At 40.7% G+C, this 17,926-nt stretch overlaps 1 protein-coding gene across 2 annotated transcripts; it reads right to left on the minus strand.

Moving 5' to 3' along the window:
• Positions 1-11,809: 11,809 nt before the first annotated feature.
• LOC109414091 (uncharacterized) lies at positions 11,810-15,947 on the minus strand. Of its 2 annotated transcripts, none has more exons than XM_019687847.3 (3): positions 15,598-15,947; positions 15,300-15,494; positions 11,810-12,105 (listed from the first exon to the last, which is right to left on the minus strand). In XM_019687847.3, exons 1-3 carry the CDS (start codon positions 15,681-15,683, stop codon positions 11,952-11,954), a joined length of 435 nt encoding a protein of 144 aa, XP_019543392.2. In that variant the 5' UTR covers positions 15,684-15,947; the 3' UTR covers positions 11,810-11,951. The 2 variants fall into 2 exon arrangements, with proteins under 2 accessions (XP_019543392.2, XP_019543382.2); XM_019687837.3 differs by having other exon boundaries at positions 11,810-12,111; positions 15,598-15,866.
• Between the last annotated feature and the right edge of the window lie 1,979 nt (positions 15,948-17,926).

Raw genomic sequence — 17,926 nt, forward strand, 5'->3', positions numbered from 1 at the left:
TGTGAAGTTAACACATTTCACCACATTTCAAAAAATAAGGCAACTCTACGTTAAGTTTTAGTATGTAAATTTCAACAAATATGTGTAGTTCAATGTATATGCAGTAAGTATCATTCATTATGTTTCAAATAAGCCAAGAAGCATTAAAATTGAATGAAAGATGACAAAGATATTAACAAATCACTTTTCCATGTTTTACGATAGTGACCCCAAACTTTTGGTCGATAACATCAAGGATTAATTTCCTTAATAACTTTTTTTCTAGATTTTTTAGCTAAGTTCTGTAAAAAGCAGTTGAAATCTAATAGAAAATGGGTTATATTACCGCTCTCATCTTAAAATTTGGTCTACCCAATTTCCAGCGACACTGCCGTAAGTTTATACACATTTTTTAGAAAATTTGGCAACTTGGGTTAAGTTTACATACAATTTTTTTTGAAAAAGTTTCTTTTAAATCATGTTCAAAGTTTCTTTGACTTATTATCTTTTGAATGAAACCTAGGGTTTTGAAATCGGACGCAAATTGGTGGAGATTGGGCCTAAAAAATGACATGTTTTGAGGGGATGACCCCAAACTTTTGATCGGGAGTGTATACTAAAACATTGACGGGACAAATTGTACAGATCTGTAACGGAACCAAAAAGAAAGGACTTTATCGGTAGACCCAACAAGAAGAGGACAAATGGAAGGGGGACGACAACAGACAGGGACGACAACAGACAGGGACGAACAACAAAACCAAATGGCGGACAACGAGAACAAGGAACATACTACATCAAACACGTTTCAAAAACTGATAAATGAGATTCATGCCAACACTTCTCTAACGGGTTTCTATTGTTTTCCTCGGACCCGGAGAATTCATGCAGCTCAGATCTGACCTCACGATACTCATCGCATCCCCACACAACATGTTCGATATCCTGGTAAAGCCACACCGCAGACACAGAGATTGCTTTCCGAGAGCCCAATACGGAAGGTATGTGCGTTCAACAAATAGTAGTTGGACATCAGCCGACACATTACACGAATAAAATCGCGGCCTATACCCAACCCTTTGAACCATGGCTTCTTCGACACCTGTGGAATGATGGAGTGCAATCATCTTCCCATCTCTCCATTTGTGTTGCCAGCTGATCAAGGTCTCCTGACGGGCCAATGCAAAAAATTCGTCGAAGGCGATTTGACGCTCGTAAATATCGCCTCCGCTAGCGCCCACCTTAGTCAGAGAGTCCGCTTTCTCATTGCCCGGAGTCGAGCAATGTAAAGGGACCCAAGCTATGGTGATGGTGTATGTGCGTTTGGACTAAGCACTCAAGACTTGGCGTATTCCATTCAGGAAGTACGCTGAGTGGCACAAATTTCCCAAATGGAGGAGAACGTGCCTCTGGAGCCGACCTACTGATACGCTGAGTGCTATCGCCATGAACACGAGCCTATTTATCATTTTGGGTGCCTGTACCAGTTATCGCACCACCTAAGAAAAACTATTTCTACAAAAATAAGAAGAAGACCGACGAATGTAAACAATAAAATGATTGATTTGTTTTAATACTTTACAGGAAAAATATAGAAACGGAGCCAAAACTACTTTTAGTATTTATTACGGCGTGTGCCAATGATAGGAACGCTGTACCAGTTATGGACTGGACACATTTGTTAATTTGGGTTCCACTTCGCACTATTTACATGCATTCCTTATGGGAGTTGCCATAACTGGTACACTATGGCGAAATAGGGTGCAAGGAGGCCGAAAAGTTAAGGAAAATGATTTATTTCTACCATAATTTGAGCAAATTGTGAAGTTTGAATAATTGCAATCATCTTTTGTGTTCGTGATCTGTTGTTCACGATTTTTTTCTTGTTGATTTGTATGTTTAAAGTTGAAAATCAACTATGGCGAATTTGAGGTACTATAGCCATAACTGGTATACTGAGCCTACCTAAAGGAGAAGGGAAGGAAAAAGGATGGGATTGGGAATAGACCTGTGCGCCGCCGCGCCACGCCGCCGCCGCCGACACTTTTTGCCCCACGCCGACGCCGACCGCGGTATCGGCGGCGCGCCATACGCCGATGTATGTCACGCCGCCGATTTTCATTTTTCACGCCGGTGATCAGTGCACGAAAAAAATTTTGTTTACATAAAGTTGAGATAAAATACTAATTTTCTTTCGAAGATTACTCTAAAATTCCAATCAAAGAATTCTTCAGAAGTTCCTTTAGAGATCTCTTCAGCAGTTTCTTCAAAGATGTCTCTAGTAGTTCCTTCAGAGATTCAGGGATGCCTCTAGGAGTTTCAACATGCATTTTTTTTAGAAGACCTCTCAGGAAGATCTCGGCAGAAGTACCTTCAGATTTTTTTTCAGGAGGATTCAAGGATGCCTCCTAGAAATACATCCGAGATTCATCCAGAAGTTTCATCGGGTGTTCCCATAGGAGATCGTTCAGAGATAAGTTAGAGAGTTTCTCCGAAATTTTTTTTTCTGAAATTCCATCAGGAATTCATTCAGGAGTTCCTTCAGGAAATAGTCCAGGAGTTTCTTCAGAGATTCCTCTAGGACATCTCTCAAGAATTCTTCTAGAATTCCAACAACGGGTTCCTCCTGGCGTTCTGTGTTTTTCAGAAATCACTCCAAAAGTTCCATCAAGGGTACCTTCAGGAAATCCCAGGAGTTCCTTTAGGTATTCCTACAGAATTTCCTTACAAGGAATGATCCAGAAGTTCCTTCAGTAACCTCTTCAGGTGCTTATTAGGAATTCCTTCAGAGGTTCTTTGAGCTATTTCAACAGGAGTTCGCGCGGGTATTCTTTCAGACGTCCCTTCAGAGATTCTTTCAGGAGGTTTCATAGATGCCTCCTGGAGATCCATCAAGAGTTCCGTTAGAAGTTCTTTCAGGAATTCTAACAAACGGTCCTAGATATTAGTTTAGGAGTTGTTGCCGGGATTCCTTTGACTTTGTAATGGCTTTTCCAGTCTTGACAAATTTTAAATTCAGCTATTTAATCTTTTCCGACGTTTCGGTTACATTTGGTATCTTCCTCAGGGACTCAATTATTGCCGATTTTTCGTTCATTGTTGTTCTGTCGAACAATGGTTGTCGAACGGACTGAGTTTTCTCTCACAGCAGTTAACGATTTTTGGATTCGACTGCGATAGAATTTAACTTTGAAATGGATTTTTTTAGTCTTGACAAAATTCGAATACAGCTATTTTATAACGTTCTTTTAGAAATTCATACAGGAGTTCTTACAGAAACAAGTCCAAGAGTTCCCTCATAGATTCCTCTAGGAGTTACCGGGATTCATGCAGATGTTTCTTCAGAGGTTCCTCCTGCATTTCTTCAGGGATTCCTTCAGAAGTTCAGAAATCTCTCCAAGAGTTCCTTCCGAGAGATCCAGGAGTTCCTTCTGAGGAGGATCTAAGGATTCCCTTAGAAGTTTGTTCAGGGACTCCTACAGAAATCCATTCAAAAATTAGTATAAGAGTTCCTTTTAAGAATTCTTCAGGATATCCAAAAGGGTTTTCTTGGAGAAGTTCATTTAGGAATTCATCCATGAGTTCTTCAAGGTATCGCTCTTGGGGTTCTTTCTTAGATTTTTCCAGGAGGACTCACGGATGCTCCAGGAGTAAAATCAGAGATTTCCTACAGGAGTTCTTTCAGGGAATCTTGTTAAAATTCCTTCGAGAATTTGCTTAGGAATATAATCAGGCATATCTCCAGGATATTATTGTGGGATCTCTTATGGAGTTTCTACAAAAATTCCTCAAGTATTTCCTTCTGGAATTCCTCAAGGAATTCTTTTGGGGACTCCTCCTGACAATCTGTCGGGGATTCCTCCTGGAAATACTGCAGGGATCCCTCTACCCAGAAAGATTCCCTCGGGAGATTCCGCTGAAAATCCTTCCACAATTCCACCTGGAAATCGTTCGGAGATTGCTACCGGAATTCTTTCGGGGATTCCCCCTGGAATTCCTGCAGCGATTTCTCCTGTAATTTCTTTGGGGATTCCTCTTGGACTTCCTTCAGAGGTTCCTCATGGGATTCCTTCGATTATTCATCCTGAAATTCCCCTTGGAATTTATTAGGAAATTCTTCAAAGAAATCATACGGAAATTTCTCCTGGAATTATTTCGAGGATTACTCTTGGAATTCCTACGGGGACTCTTCCTAGATTTACTTTAGGGTTTCCTCCTAGACTTCCTTGAAGAATTCCTCCTGAATTTTTTTCAAGGTTTCCTCCTGATCAGGGATGCCATTTATACAGATTTATCTGTATTATACAGATTTTTTAGCATCCGTACAGATTTCGATACAGATTTTTGAGCTAGAGGAGCTATTTTATTTTTGTATGGGATACAGATTTTTCACGGAAATTTTGTATGGGATACATATTTTTGAAAAGAATGATACAGATTTTTCAAAAAATCATCTGGCATCTCTGATCCTGATATTCCGTCGTGGATTCTTCCTGGACTTCCTTTGGGATTCCTCCTGGAATTCCTTCGGGAATTTCTTCGAAGATACAACTTAAACTTCCTTCTTGGAATTCCTCCGGGGATTCCTCGTACAATTTTTTCGTGGGTCTCTGCTAGAGTTCCTTCAGGAAATCTTCCTGAAATTCCTTTGGAGATCTTTTCTGGAATTCCGTCGAGGATTCGTCCTAGACTTACTTCATGGATTCCACCAGAAATTCTTTCAGAAATTTCATTTGATACTCGGTCGTAGATTTCTCCTGGAATTTCTTTGATGATTCCTCTTAGAACTCCTTTGGATTTACTCATGGAACTCCTTCGATAATTTCTCCTAAAATTCATTCGGGATTCCTCCTGGAATCAATTTGGAAGTAAAAAGAAAATCGTGTTAAGTACTGTTTCTTTGAATTCCACTATCGAGGATTTCGGTTTGAAATGCTTTGGAGATTCCTTCTGGAGTTCTTCGGGGATTCCTCATAGAATTCCTCCAGAGATTCCTCCTAGAGTTCCTTCGGAAATTCCTCCTGGACTTTTTTCAGGGATTTCTCGTTGAATTCCTCCGGGGATTTCTCCTGGACTTCCTTCGGAGATTCCTTCTAGAGTTGTTTCTGGGATTCCTCCTGTAATTTCTTCGGCGTTTCCTCTTGGAAATCCTTTGGAGCTTTCCCTTCCAATTTCTCCGGAGATTCCTCATGGAATTCCTCCTAGAATTTCTTCGGGGTTTCCTTCTGGAATTCCGTCGGTGAGTCCTCCTATAATTCCTTCGGAGATTCCTCTTTCCTGAGTTCTTTAGGGAATTTTGTCTTGTAATTACTTCGGTCCTATTAGATTTTCCCCCGGAATTTATGCAAAGATTCCTCCTGTCGAGCCTCATGTATATATTTCGTTGGTTTGTCCTCAAAATTCTTTGGGGATTAATTCTTGAATTGTCCTTGGAATTCTCACTGAAATTATTTTAAGGATTTTTGCTGAAATTTCTTTGGTGCCCCGCTTGAATTCCTTTGAGATACGCGCTGGTATTCTTTCGTGATTTTCTCTTGGAATTGCTGCGGGAATTCCTTACAGAGTTCTTTCGGGGATTTCTTCAGGGATTCCTCCTCTTGAAACTCGTTCGAGGATTCCGCTTGGAGTTCCTTCGGAGATCCCTCCCGGAATTCCTTAAGGGGGTTCCCACCTGGATTTTCTGCAGGGATTTCTTCTGGAATTCCGTCGGGTATACCTCCTGAACTTCGTTCGGGGATTTCTTCTGGCATTCCTTCTGGAAATCCTTCGGAGATTCCTCCTGAATTTTCTTCGAGTATTTTTCCTAAAATTCCATCGTGGATTCCTCCTGGACTTTTTTCAGGGATTCCTCCTAGATTTCAACGAGGATTCTTCCTGATTTTTTCCAGAGATTTCTTCTGGAATTCTTTTGAGGTTTCCTCCTAGAATTCCTTTTGGGGTTCCACTTCAAATTCCTTCTAGGATTCCTCTTGGAATTCTTTCGGTAATTCCTCCAAGAAATCCCTCAGGTTTTTCTCCTGGAATTCCTTCTGAGATTCCTCTTGGATATTTTTTATTGATTCCTCCTAGAAATACTTAGAGGATTCTTTCTCGAATTCACTTTGAAATTCCCACTGGACTACTTTCGAGGATTCTTTCTGAAATTCTTTGGAGATCACTGCTGGAATTTGCTTGGAACTCGTGCTGGAATTCTTTTGGGATTTCCTTGTGCAAATTCTGCGGGAATTTCATTTGGACTTCTTTCAGGGCTCCCTCATGGAATTCCTACGAGCATTCCTCCTGGAACTCCTTCCGGGATTACTCCCAAAATTTCATTGGGGATTCCTTCTGATATTCCTCCGTGAATTCCTGTTGGAATTCTCTTGAGGAATCCTCTAGGAATTCCTTAGGGAATTCTTCATAAGTTTTTCCAGGGATCTCTCTAAGAGAAATTCTTGAACTACATATGAGTGATTCCAGCAGAAGTTTCTTAAGGGTTTCATACAGCAGTTCTTGCAGGGATTATTCCAGAAGTTTCTTCATGGATTTCTCCAGGCTCCTTCTGGAATTCTTTTGGAGATTATTCCCGGAAATCTAAGGTTCTAAGAAAACAAAACGAAAACTGTAGCAAAACTATATTTTTGCCTTTAATTTGCAATGGAGTAATGCAAAATGCACTAATACGGATACGGGTATAGGTCTAATTACTGGCCACAGTGACGGACCCGAACAGGAATAAAAAGGTGTTCATTCAATCGTAAGGTTTATAAGTACACAGGCTCAAATATTTGACAAATGAACTGAAGAAAAAACATCTGTTTGACACTAATGAAAATTAGATCGAGTCAAACAAGATGTTTGAGCATTGCAAATACTTCATCCTGTGTACTGACATAATAATAATTCATGTCATCAATGGTTATGAAAAAGCAAAGATTGGACTACAAATTCTACAGCGTAAAGACAACTTCTTCATTTCGCCAATGTTGACATTACTGTCAAATTTTGGTCACGCCGACTCACGCCGCCGCCGCCGCCGCCGCCGCCGCCGAAAGCTGCCACCGGCGTGACGCCGATGACGCCGCCGCCGCCGGCCAAAAATGGCCCTCACGCCGCCGCCGAGCACAATAAAGTCGGCGCACAGGTCTAATTGGGAAAAGGACAGGTGAAGGAATAAGATCATCGTCCACGCATAAGCGTACGGCAACCAATTAGCCCCATAATAAATATAAAAAAATCCAGAAATAATTCAAAAATTGCCAATAACTAAATAGGGGTGGAAGCAATAACAAACTATAAAAGTTCCATAAACAAACCAAAAGTGCATAAAAATCAAAATTTCCCATAAATAATTGATTTTCGAGCAATAAAAAATGTCACAATTTCCACAAATAATTTACCAATTGCAACAAAAAACTCCATATTTTCAACAAAATTTTTCTTACATTCTTACATTCGGTGATTCCCAAAATGGGCGAAATCGCCCCCCAGGGGACGAAAATTAGGCTGAAGGGGGCAAAAGCGTAAAACCCCAAAATGGCGGGGATGTGAAAATACACCAATATATTCCAATGGGGAGGGGGGCGATTTTTTTAAATTAATTGAGAAATATCAAAAGTATTGAAAAATGAATTCAGAATGTCAACTGAATTATTGATACCCTGACATTTCAAGATGTTTTGTTTTCAGGATTACTGAAAAATGTCTGTTTCGAGATCGACTAAATACAGATTTTTTTATGTTTATGTGGCAAAATTCCAAGAAAAAAAAAACAAATAGACAGCTGCACGAATTTCCGAAAAGAGATTCAATAAGAAACTTCTTTCGGATAAAAGTCGTCACATATTGTTTGAGAATATTTCGGACAAGCCTTCCGGGGGACTTCCAAACATTGCTTATTACTAGGAGCTATTTTGAAACTTTTTTTACAAATTCAGCGTTGAATTTCCTTAAAATCGAGTTATGACCGCATGTCTACATATCTAGTTATTTGACAATAAAAAGTTTAGCAACTCAGAGAAAGCTTGTAAATTCGCATCACTGGCTTTTCTTTATAGGGCAGTGAACTATTTTGATTTTGTATGGGATTTTGACGTTTCATGGCTTTGTTGTTTACAAAATTTCTGTAAGAGTGAAAGAAAAGGAGAGCATTTCATGCAGTACCCTTTTTTCAATGAGCCATTTTACGAAGTGACAACAATGTTGATGATGATATTGCTTTTCACGGGTAAGCACGCTACCTCCTGTCCAAATTTCATTCATAAAATCGGATCGTAAAATGGACTGTCGAGATCCATGCCCCTTCCGAAGGAAGAACCCACATTTTGCGAGTATGCCAGGAGTGGATTTCGATCCCAGATCTTCGGCATGGCAATCAAGTGTTCTAACCATCACACCAGGTCCGCTCCTACAGTCCGTTCTGTTTTGCTCGATTTTGTTCACACAAACATGATTCCAAAATGTATTGTTTTACATGCAATGATGTAGTATTTTTTTTCCAATGCAGACAATCAATGAATTTGCATAACAACTCAATAAAAAGAAGAGCGATACTAATTCAGATACCACAATACTACTTTTGCCACAGCAGTGTCGCAAAGTGGGCTTCAAGAGCTTCTGCTAAGCAAATTTTCAGCCTTTTATCATGGAAAAATTGAATCTCACTTAGGGGGGCGAAGATGATTTTCTCAAGCTCCAAGGGGGCGATATCTCCTAAAAGTTTGGGAAACACTGTTCTACATCATATAACTATGATAGAAAAACTGATTCTATGTGTGCAATTTACAGACAATCGCTTGCTGTCCAAACTCGCTAACGCTCGTTGTAATTTGAACAGGCATAACACCTCTGTTCGCATTATAGCGGGCAAATTCTTGGATCTGCGGATTGCCTGGAATCAATTCGACGCAGTTACGACGCGTCGGATTTCGAAAGCTTCGGTGGCCATCTGCCGCCTCAGTTCCTCAATCCTCTATGCGGCTTCGCCGTATGGCTCGCCCAATACTTTAAGCTAGAAATAAAGTCAAGTTAGTTGCTCGTTGTTTCGCATTTATTGCTAAATTTTCAATTGTTTTTTTGATGTTCTTCAATTGGGAATTTTCAAATTAATTATGGAATATCGGATTTATTCATGGAAAATTTAAACTTTTTGATGGAAAAAAATTTAGTTATTTATTGCAATTATTGAATTATTCGTGTAAACTCCAACATTTTTTTATTGCTGGAAAATCAATTATTTATGGGAAATTTGAATTTTTTATTTGTTTATGGAAATTATGTAGTTTATTATTGCTCCCACCCCTACTTCTTTATTGGCAATTTCTGATTTTGTTATGCAAAATGATCACTTTTTAGAAGTCGTTTATATTTTGGCCTAAGCGTACCACAATGGGTACAAACAGCGCCCTGGAAAGGGCATTATATAACTCATAAAGCGTAAAGAGAGCCTGAAGCTCTTTACCACAGCGGGTCAAGAACACAGAACATCCTGAAGATTCAGGTTTCTGAAGTCAGTTTCACTTGATAAGTTTTAACCGAATACTCGAAAACGCAGTTTGTGCAAAAACTGGACAGTAACATATCAAATGATACGAAGTTCCATAATCAAATTCACAGTTATCACATACAAATGCAGCATGCTGCAATTCTGCTTGGATAGATTTGTTAGATACTTCGCCACCCATGGAGATGGCTTAGTACAATACAATTTTGTTTGACGACATGACTCCAAATTAATCCAATATTGTTTGTGCTGAGTGGCAGCCCAGGTGTCAATCTGAACCTTAACACAGCCCTGCGATATTGGAATACCTGGATCAGGGCCCATGAAGTCGTGCGATGCTCCAGTGCGAGCTAACTCTTCAGCCATTTCATTTCCAGCGATGGAAGAATGCCTAGGTACCCATACAAGGTGAACAACTTTTGCTGAATTCAGCTCCTCGATTTGAACTCGAAAAGCGATAACTAACTTTGACCTAGAGTTGGCCGAAGCAAGTGCTTTATAGCAACCTGGCATCTGAACTGAAGTATATGACTTTGACAATTACGTGCTGATGAAGTATTGATTGCACTCCGCACAAAAGAGCAAAGATTTCAGCCAGAAAAACGGAGAAGTGTCTACCAAGTGAGTATAAGACTAATGTAGCCTTAGCTGACGAGAGTGGACATCAGCATCTTCTCGACTTTCGAGAAAAGAGTCATCAGTGTAACATACAATGCCGTCTGAAATACTTTTCTCCAGATAATCAGATGTCCACTCATCCCAAGAATAGAATTTCGTGGAAAATTTCCTATATGGAAAATTACAAGCAATTGTAAGACAACGAGGTGTGTGTTGATGTGCGGTTCACAGGAGTTTCCTCTAGTAAACCGAGTATCGATAGGTGGCAAGAAAATGCTTCTTGTTTAAGATGAAGGTGTAGAGTGTGGCAACATCAAAGAGAACTTCGAGCGCTGCCGTGTAGGGCCCATATAGCCGAGGCGGTAAACGCACGGGTATTCAGCATGACCATGCTGAGGGTGACGGGTTCGATTCCCGGTCGGTCCAGGATCTTTTCGTAAAGGAAATTTCCTTGACTTCCTTGGGCATAGAGTATCTTCGTGCTTGCCACACGATATACACATGCAAAATGGTCATTGGCAGAGGAAGCTCTCAATTAATAACTGTGGAAGTGCTCATAGAACACTAAGCTGAGAAGCAGGCTTTGTCCCAGTGAGGACGTTACGCCAAGAAGAGGAGAGGAGGGAGCGCTGCCGTGGGAGTTGGAAAGAACGCTCCAAACATATCCATGAAGCACATTCTTTGGAGTTGACCTAATTTTGATTGGATTGTTTTCACTTCGCCCTTTTGCCACCACAAGAAATCCATAGGCCAATGTTCGTCGAACAACAGTTTTGTAAATCCATTTGATGTACTTGGGTTTTAGACCCCAAGTTTAACCAAAGGTTCTCCAGCAATGCCAGAAGGTCATAAAAGCTTTCTTGATTCTGAACTCAATGTGAGGTTTCCAGGAAAACCTGGGACCAAGAATAACTCCAACGTACTTTACCTGATCAGTCACATTCATTTCAGAATCATAGATACGCAAAGTTCGAACGTCATTGTAGTTTCGCCTTTCCGTGAAGAGAACAATAGATGTTTTTCTCGGATTTACCGAAAAGCCATCTCGGCGACACCACCCCACAGCTACCTGAAAGGGGCAGATCGGGTACTGATGCACATGTGTGCCGAATAACGATGTTAGATAGTCGTCGGCAAAACCATAAGTAGGAAACCCGAGTTGCCTCAATATCGTATCTGCTACGAAATTCCACAAAAGTGGCGGTAAGACTCCCCCTAAACACTTAATTTCCTAAATGCCGTTTAACGCAATGTCGAGAAGAGATGTCGGTTTTTGAGAGTTTGTTAAATCCAATTTTGTGGCTAACACAACTAGGAACCCTCGAAGATGTACTACATTGAAGATGGTAAGTCAACAGTTCGATTTTGATTCTTTTTGCAATATCGATTGTTCAAGTCAAATACTGAGTAGCAGCAACTAGAGCAGCAACGATTTGTATACGATGCTCATGTTCATGCTCAGCTCATGCATACAAAAAAACAAACGAATAGCAAAACCATCCGCATTGTTTATCACAGATTAGTTATGAATCCCATGGCGCCATGATTCAGCTGGATCGATTACTGTTGATGACCCTTTCCCCTACTTATGGGCTTCTTCAAACTCATTCTTCCCAGATATTGATGAGCAAATTAATCAAATCACGTTCGAATTGCACCGCAACACAAACAACCGCGAAAAAAAAGCATAGAAACAGTTAGATATCCCAGCGCAGAAAAACCAGTTTCGCGTCAGTTTTGTTATTCTTCCGATTCGTTGGAGTTTTTTTTTCTTTATTACTTTTCGGATAAACTTTCTTCTGTGCAGATTATTCCACTGCGGCGACGGGTATCGTTTTACCTAATGGTGCCGATGACGGAGCTGGAACCGGATTCATCGGATGTTCTTGAAGAACTTTTGCCACCGCTTGGAGAGGTTTCGGAGCGGGTTGGTTACTGCGGTGCTCGAGATGGCAACGAGCGACCCAGAACCGGCCGTTGTTGCTTGCGAACCCGCGTTCGTGTGGGAGTTGGTCGAGAGGGATCCACTGTGGCTGGGAGAAACGGGAAGCGTAGAGATAAAAAAGATGACACAATGAGTATATTTTTTTGCAAATGATTCATTCAAATAATTACACAAATATTGAAATTACACTAAACCACTTTACAGATGTTTGTTTTTACGCCAAAAACGTCCATATTTTCGATTAACATCCAGATTAACATTTGTTTCAATCATTGCTCTTAACATTGAACGATGTTTTTCTCCAAGAGTTTGGGAATTTCCCCAGAAGTTCCCCGGAACTTCCTCCTGAAGATCCCCTGTAATTTCTCCAGAACTTTATCGGGAATTCCTCCAGAAGTTCTCTAAGAATTCTCCCATGAGCTCTCTGAGAATTGCTCGAGGAGTTCGCCGGCAATTTCTCCAGAAGTTCCCGGGGAGTTTCTCCAGGAGTTCCCCGAGAATTCTTCCAAAGGTTCCCCAGGAACTACTCCAAGAGTTCGCCTGGAAATACTCCACAAGTTCCCAGGAGACTTCTTCAAGAATTTTCTCGGAAATGCCTACAGGAGTTCTCCGGAAAATCTTCAAGGAGTTCTTCAAAAATTCTTTCATGATTTCTTTGAGAATTCCACAAGGAATTCACCGGAAATTTCTCGAAGAGCTCCCCGGGAATTCCTCCAGATGTTCCCTGGGTATTACTCCAGGAGTTCCCCGAGAAACCTCTAGTAGTTCTCCGAGAATTCCTCCAGTAGTCTCCGGGGAATTTCCCGGGCAGCCCAAGTAACACACATGGTATATAATAGTAACGGCAGCGCAAGTTTTGATTGTATTGAGGTTAATTTGACGTAATTTTAACACAATGCTAGAATTACGTCAAATTTACTTTCATAATACCAACTTGCGCTGTCGTAACTCTTATATAGCATGTGTGTTGCTTGGGAGACGTCCAGGAGTCCCCCAGGAATTCCTACGGCAATTCCTCCAGGAGTTCTCCAGGAATTTCTCCTGAACTTCTCCAGGAATTTTACCAGGAGTTTCTCAGATATTTCTGCTGGAGTCCTTGGTTATTCCTCCAGGAGTTCACTGGGAGTTTCTCTTTGAGTTTCTTGGGAGTTCCCTGGGAGTTTCTACAATATTTTCCTTGCAATTCCTCCAGGAATTCCATGGGAATTCTTCCAGGAGTATTCCGGGAATTTTCCGAGCAGTTCTCTGGGAATTCCCACATAAGTTCGCTTGGAATTCCTCCATGAGCTCCCCAGGAATTTCTCCAGGAGTTTGCATGGAAATACCTCATAACTTTTCCTGGAACTTCTTCAAGAAATTTCTCGGGAATTCCTACAGGAGTTCTCGGGAATTCTTCCAGAAGCTCCCTGGGAGTTTCTCTAAGAGTTTCCCGGAAATTCCCACAAGAGCTCCCCGTAAATTCCTCCAGGAGTTCTACGAGAATCCCTCCAAAAGTTCTCAGGAATTCCTCAAAATCTTCTCCGAAAGTTATTGCAGGAGTTACCCGGGAATGGATCACTAAAATAACTAAAACGGCCGTTATGAAATGAACAGATAGCGCCACTGTAGCCTTGTGTGTTTGACGTAACTCGACTGCTGTCACTGTGTTACCGTCCATATACGGTGGCGCTTTTGTTTTGATGCGGTGAGTAGCGGAAAAGTCGGCTTCAATGATCCATTAATTACCTGCATCGGCTGTTTTCCTACTCTCCGCATCGACCAATGTGGCGCTAGCTTCTATGCGCGAAAAATCGCTAAAAGTAAATCGCAAAAATATTGTATGGCGAATAGCATCTAAAGGCAAATTTATCGAAGTGGAACACAATATTCGAAAAAATATTTGGTAGTGGTTGTGCACAATGGTGACCACTATTAAGCCTACCAAATATTTTTTCGGGAAAAGCTTTGTATTTCAAGTAATTCAAGTTTAGATGCATTTCGCCATACAAAATTAAATTGATTTACTCCTGCTGATCAACTGTGGCTGCGCGCAAAGCGGGTAGTCCATTGCAAGAGTTTTCTGGAAATTCTTCCAAGAGTTCTCTGGGTATTTCTCCAGGAGTTTCTCTGGAATTATAGCTGGAGTTCGACGGGGATTCCTTCAAGAGTTTTCAAGAAATTCTGTCAGGAGATTTCCGATAATTTCTCCAGGAGTTCCCCGAGAATTCCTCCAGAAGTTCTACAGGAATTCCTTCAGGAGTTCCCCAGGAGTTCCTCCAGGAGTTGCCCTAGAATTCTTACTGAAGTACCCCGAGAATTGCTCCGGAGTTTCCCGGGAATTTCTCCAGGAGTTCCCCAAAAATTACTTCTGGAGTTCCCCAGAAATTCCTCCAGGATTTCTATGGGAATTCTTCCAGGAGTACCCCTGAAATTCCTACAGGATCTCCCCGGAAAATTCTCTAGGAGTTTATCGTGAACTCCTCCAAAAGTTGCCCCAGAATTCCTCCAGAAGTTCTACAGGAATTCCTCCAGGAGTTCCTCAGGAATTCCTCCAGAAATTGCCCTAGGACTCTTACTGAAGTACCCCGAGAATTGCTCCAGGAGTTTCCCGTGAATTTCTCCAGGAGTTTCCCAAAAATTTCTTCTGGAGTTCCCCTGAAATTCCTACAGGAGCTCCCCGGAAAATTCCCTAGAAGTTTATGGTGAACTCCTCCAGAAGTTGCCCTAGAATTCCTTCAGAAGTTCTCCGAGAATTTCTCCAGCAGTTTCCCGGGAATTTCTCCAGAAGTTCCCCAAGAATTCCTTCTGGATTTACCCAGAAATTCTTCCACAAGTTTCAAGGGAATTCCTTCAGGAGTTCCTCTGAAATTCGTACAGTAGTTCATTGGAAAATTCTCCAGGAGTCCCTCGTGAATTCCTTCAGAAGTTGGCCTAGAATTCCTTCAGAAGTTCCCCGAGAATTTCTCCAGGAGTTCTCCGAAAATTTCTTCTGGAGTTATCCGGAAATTCCTACAAGATTCTCGGGAAACTCCTGAAGAAGTTCGCGGAGAACTCCTGAAGGTATTCGCAGGGAACTCCTTGAGGGACTCACAAAGAAATCCTGGAGGAGTTCCCAGTGAACCCCATGAGAAATTCACAGGAAACTCCTGTGTTACCAGCCACCCCCCCCTACATTCAATATAATTTACGTAGAAGAGTTCGGTGTGAATCAATATGAATTAGAATAAGGGTTTTCGTATAAAAAAAATGTTGAAACTGGTTCAGATGTGCTACAAGTGTGGTCGGTTTGAAACTCACCTCACTGCAATCGGCTTATTAGCGATGGAGGTAGCTACCGCCGTCGTATGGGAAACTGAGATGGGTGGTACAGGGGGGACAGGTGGAAGAAGGCCTCCCCCACCACCACCCGCTATTCCACCGATCCCACTGATGATGGCACCAATAACGGCAGGAGCCACTTGTCCTATAACGGCGGGGATTATAATTTCAGCACTAACCCGCATCCGCGTCAAGAACGGGAAGAAAAACACAAATAAATTAACACAAATTTATCAACAGCAATAAAAAAAAACTCCATACTGAAGCGGATCTTTACCCTGGAAACGTCTTGGTTTCTTCGGCGAAAATTTCTCGAAAGCAAACACCGAATACGATGCAGGCAGTTAATCTTAAGATTTGCATTTTTTTTTCGAACTTCACAATACAAAGTCACAGGTCACCGCGCCACGACAACGATTCACATTGGAGTCAGCCAACCGAGTGATTTCGGTTTGCTTAGGTGGATCCACGATGATCCGCAGTTGCTCCGGAATTATTAGGTATCACAGTCGTGTGTAATGTAAATGAATTTGTCCACCCATAGCGCATGACATCTACGACTTAATTGTTGGCCGACTTTAGTCTGTATTATTGCGGATGAATGGGGGAATTGATGGATAATGTAACCGTTCTGAAGGTTAATGATCAATCGGCGTACGTGCGTAGTGTGAATCGATACCGTAGATGAGAATCAGGTGCGCTAGAAGATAGGTAATCACATTCGACTTCCTATTTTGAATTTGATGCTATGCGGTTATTGATATGATAATTAGAATATTCAATAGAATATTTCCCTGAATAAACGAAAACTTGAACCAATTAATTACCTGCATCGGCTGTTTTCCTACTCTCCGCATCGACCAATGTTCGCTAGGTTCTATGCGCGAAAAATCGCTAAAAGTAAATCGCAAAAATATTGTATGGCGAATACCATCTAAAGGCAAATTCTTCAAAGTGGAACACATTATTCGAAAAAATATTTGGTAGTGGTTGTGCACAATGGTGACCACTATTAAGCCTACCAAATATTTTTTCGGGAAAAGCTTTGTATTTCAAGTAATTCAAATTTAGATGCATTTCGCCATACAAAATTAAATTGATTTACTCCTGCTGATCAACTGTGGCTGCGCGCAAAGCGGGTAGTCCATTGCAACACATACAGGGGATAGACAAAATGATCGGGACAGGCAAAATTTTCACTTCTCAAAAAATGTTCAATAAGCTGTAACTTTTCGAAAAGTGCATCTAATATTCTCAAATTTTTACTGTAAGTTCTTCAACTAGTTGTGTATCAGTGGAAAAGATCGTTGTGTATTTGGAAAAGATCGGACAATGGACTACCCGCTTTGCGCGCAGCCACAGTTGATCAGCAGGAGTAAATCAATTTAATTTTGTATGGCGAAATGCATCTAAACTTGAATTACTTGAAATACAAAGCTTTTCCCGAAAAAATATTTGGTAGGCTTAATAGTGGTCACCATTGTGCACAACCACTACCAAATATTTTTTCGAATAATGTGTTCCACTTTAAAGAATTTGCCTTTAGATGGTATTCGCCATACAATATTTTTGCGATTTACTTTTAGCGATTTTTCGCGCATAGAAGCTAGCGCCACATTGGTCGATGCGGAGAGTAGGAAAACAGCCGATGCAGATAATTAATTCTTCACGAAGCAATAAAGATTTTTGAAAAAGATAAAATTATCCCACAGCCAACTTTGAGCTGTTATATCTCCGGATTCAATGAACCGAATGCAATGAAATTTTGACCATTTAAGACTTATATAATGAGCTATGAAAAACCATTGATTAACTTAATATTCTTAACACGGAAGAAAATTATAACGATTGGATTATTTTTCTAATAAAACAACAAATTATCCAAAACATCAACATCGTTACAAAATTCAAGATGCAAATTATAGTTCATTTAGTTTCCCTCTAATTGACCTATATATAAATGCTTTTTGAAGGAAAGTAACAACATAGCCACCAATAAATTGAAAAAGTAATGGGATGCATATTAAAAATAGACCAATTTACTAAAAAATCGTGAAAAAAACAAAATCGCTATAACTTTTTCGCTTGTTAAAAATTTCAAGTTAGGTCAAATGTTTTTCAGGGTTCATTATATAAGTCATGAATGGTCAAAATTTCATTGCAATCGGCTCATTGAATCCGGAGATATAACAGCTCAAAGTTGGCTATCGGATAATTTTATCTTTTCCAAAAATCTTCATAACTTCGTGAAGAATTGTCCGATCATTTCCAAATTTTGTCCACTGATACACTACTAGTTGAAGAATTTACAGTAAAAATTTGAGAATATTTGATGCACTTTTCGACAAGTTACAGCTAGTTGAACATTTTTTGGAAAGTGAAAATTTTGCCTGTCCCGATCATTTTGTCTATCCCCTGTACATGGATTCTTCTATACATCACATTCATATTATCGTGTAATCAACAAATTCACGCCACAATATATATTCGGATTAAGGCTTCTCACGTACATCGCTCACTTTCTACCTGTTCCATCCATCTGGCCCACTGTGCTCCTCGCATTTTTTGTACCAACCGCATCTGTGACTAACACCTTTGTTGGATTG

This window comes from Aedes albopictus, chromosome 2 (assembly GCF_035046485.1).
Source record: "Aedes albopictus strain Foshan chromosome 2, AalbF5, whole genome shotgun sequence".
Lineage (NCBI taxonomy): Eukaryota > Metazoa > Arthropoda > Insecta > Diptera > Culicidae > Aedes > Aedes albopictus.

Bases quoted from the DNA above. Each gene is read 5' to 3' on its own strand.
- LOC109414091 (XM_019687837.3), bottom strand. From the start codon at position 15,683: ATGCAAATCTTAAGATTAACTGCCTGCATCGTATTCGGTGTTTGCTTT. The intron at 15,495-15,597 runs GTAAAGATCCGC...GATGCGGGTTAG, and splicing joins GAAACCAAGACGTTTCCAGG to TGCTGAAATTATAATCCCCG. The intron at 12,112-15,299 runs GTGAGTTTCAAA...CGTTTCTCCCAG, and splicing joins AATAAGCCGATTGCAGTGAG to CCACAGTGGATCCCTCTCGA.